We start from the raw sequence: 3060 nt of genomic DNA on the forward strand, positions 1-3060 counted from the left end.
CTTACCTTTCTACGAAACCGACAAAGAGAGCCCTTATCAATAAGGCACAGGCCAGCAAACCAGATTGGACGCATGAGATGACAGCATGGCCAGCATACACACCCGATTACCCCTTTTTAGTCCCACCATATGAGCCAGAAAGTTGCTTCTTTTTCTTTTTTCCCTCTGGTGCCTGTATGGTTAAATAATGCGTTTTGACGGTACTGAATTGACCTTGTTGGTACATACTTGTATAGATTGTATTATGCATACCTTTTTTTTCTGCACTGCCTTTGCATGTATGGTGTAAACTTTAAAAAAACTGATAAAATAAAGAATTTATTTAAAAAAAAAACAATTATTTTCATGTACAAAATTATCAGAAAAGTGCTTCACCTCAGAGAAAAAACCCCAAAAATAAAACTTTCTGTGGTCAGATGGAAAAGGTGCAACAGATTCCTCCATCTACGCTACACTGTGTGGATGGAGTAATCTCCACCAGGGCCAATCTGTTGCACTTTTTCCATCTGACCACAGAAAATCTGCAGATAAATTGTAAGGTGTATGGGCACCTTTAGCAAACCGCCGCTAAACCCTGTGCTGCAAGATGGGTACAGGGCCCCAGTGGCCATTGTAACTGTGGGCACACCTGGCAGTGATGGAGAAGGGTGCCTGAGCCCTGATGGAGCAAATCACTATTCAGTGTGGAAACCTACAATTTAATGCTTTGGTAGACAAATGCTTTGGTGTGAACAAAAAACTGTGTCCAAATAATGAGTTTCCCACTGCAAAACAGTTGAAATTGCAATAATGGCAGAGTTTAACACCGAATCCCCTGCCATTTTGCTCAGAACTGTGCAGCCGAAGTGTTTGGTGAAGTTGCTGCAGCAAACTGAAGAGCTGCAGAACAGCTACTCAGCGAACTGAACGTGACTTTGAACTCTTAAGGTGCCCATACACCTTACAATTATCTGCAGATTTTCTGTGGTCAGATGGAAAAGTGCAACAGATTGGCCCAGGTGGAGATTACTCCATCCCCACAGTTAAGTGTAGATGGAGGAATCTGTTGCACCTTTTCCATCTGACCACAGAAAATCTGCAGAAAAAGTGCATGACCAGCTTTAAAGGGAGACTGACTGATTCTCCTCACCAGGCTTCCCTGGAGGGTATTGATAAATTGGCTTCTGTGGAGCACTGACGGACATCTCACTGCTTAAATTTGGCCAAGTCAGCAGGATTTGGACAAAATTTCAGCAGTGTATTGCCAGCTTTAGGCTAAGGATAATTCCAGGGTACTTTGTTTATCTTTGTCTATCAGCAGCCACATTCCAGCTACTGTAGGTATGCATGGCTCAACAAGTGCCCCCAGCACTGCAGATAACATTTGGGCACCCACATGTGGTCAGGAGGCACCAAACTAATCCAGCGATGATTGTCTTCCAGGCTGCATGACACCCACTGCCATCCAGCTCACTGTCTGTGAGTGCAGGCTGTCAAGGGTCAGCATTCATACATCATTATGTGCTATCTAGCTGGCCATACACTCTGCAAACTCGACTGGTTCATCAAAACTTTGCTTAGTAGGTGGCCCTGTTGTCATTCTTCCGTCTGACATTCTTCGCTCAGAACATTTTCACTGTTTAGTGTGGCTGGAGGAATCCATTTTTTTTTTTTTGTTCAGACCACAGGTTGAACAAAAAAAATATGACAGTGTACGGCCAGCTTCAAGATCACCAAAAAACTGCAAAAAAGCATGTATAATGACATAAAAAAAAGAGGGTGCAGAGCAGGTGGAGGTCTAGAGGGATGATGTAAAACAGCATTACTTGTCAGAGACAGAGAAGAGTGGCTATGGGGGACCGGTCATCACGTCCTAAACCAGGCGAAAGGAAGACTTTGGATAATGATATTTAACCGTCTCTTCCAGAGAAAGCACTATCCAAACAAGTATGAAAAATGTAAAATTAACATGGCACTTGATAAAGTCCACTTTGCAGGGGTCTATCCAACTAAACACAGAATCAAATGTGCAGACATCCCCCTTCTCCACAAAACTGCAGTTGCTTAGCAACAAGCCGCAGCCATGTTGCTACTGCCTCTCGCCTTGACTATGATGCGTTTCCGGTTCCTTTGCATTCTCCGCCCCGGAGTCGCCGGAAGCGGAGGGAGCCGGGCGAACAGGAACGGAAAGACAGTGACAGCTAGAGGAGCAGCTCTCTCTTTTGGTGTCCGTCTGAGAGCCCATAGTTGTGTGTGAAGCCATCTAGGTGTACTCTTGTCACTTCTTCCTTCGGTCCCTTTTCCCTGCTAGCCGGTGTCTCCGCCATGGCTAAGAACACTCTATCATCGCGCTTCCGCAAGGTAGACATCGATGAGTACGATGAGAACAAGTTTGTGGACGATCAGTTGCAGGAGGAGCCGGCAGAGCCACAGGGGCCGGACGAAGGAGAGGTGGACAGTCTAATCAGACAATATCCTTTTTTTCCGGGCTTTACCATTCATTATCAGTACTGTCATCAGCTTGTTAGGTGGGGTGGCTGTGAAGTTTCTAAGGAAAATAATGCAGCATAGAGCTTCAAAGGGTAAAGGAAATTATTCTATTTTGGGCAGTGTTTTTGAAGTTACACACACTAATCAACATACTGCTTTTGCTTTTACTGCCCTCTTCATTATTAGAGCTTTTATTTATTCTGTCCCAGCATTGATTGATCAGCTCTGCTACCATCTTGTCGCTGGTGATCCCTAAACTTGTCAGCAACCGTCAGTTGACAAATTATAAGTGTTAGCTGTGCTATAGTAGAAACATTTAATGAATAACTTGTGTTTTAAAGTGACACTAAACTCAAATCTAAAAAAAAAAAATCATGTTCCTTAACCAGTTGACATCCGCGGTGTTAAACCCCCTTCCCATCCAGGCCATTTTTCAGTATTCAGCGCTGCGGTACTTTGACTGACATTTATTCCGTCATGCAGCGCTGTACTGAAATGAATTTTATACCCTTTTTTGGGGACAGATAGAGCTTTCTTTTGGTGGTATTTATTCACCACTGGGGGTTTTATTTTTTTACTATATTAAGGAAA

The 3060-nt window shown here is 43.8% G+C and overlaps 1 protein-coding gene across 1 annotated transcript in view; it reads left to right on the forward strand.

Moving 5' to 3' along the window:
• The first annotated feature begins 2096 nt into the window (after positions 1–2096).
• The window catches only part of ARPC5L (actin related protein 2/3 complex subunit 5 like), a 129891-nt gene continuing 128927 nt past the window's right edge, over positions 2097–3060 (forward strand). The window contains exon 1 of the mRNA XM_018571965.1: positions 2097–2450. Coding sequence (XP_018427467.1) covers positions 2305–2450 — 146 coding nt within the window. The 5' untranslated portion in view covers positions 2097–2304. The remainder of the gene's footprint in view (positions 2451–3060) is intronic.

Source organism: Nanorana parkeri, unplaced genomic scaffold (genome assembly GCF_000935625.1).
Source record: "Nanorana parkeri isolate BGI_ZX_2015 unplaced genomic scaffold, ASM93562v1 scaffold1881, whole genome shotgun sequence".
Taxonomy (NCBI): Eukaryota; Metazoa; Chordata; class Amphibia; order Anura; family Dicroglossidae; genus Nanorana; species Nanorana parkeri.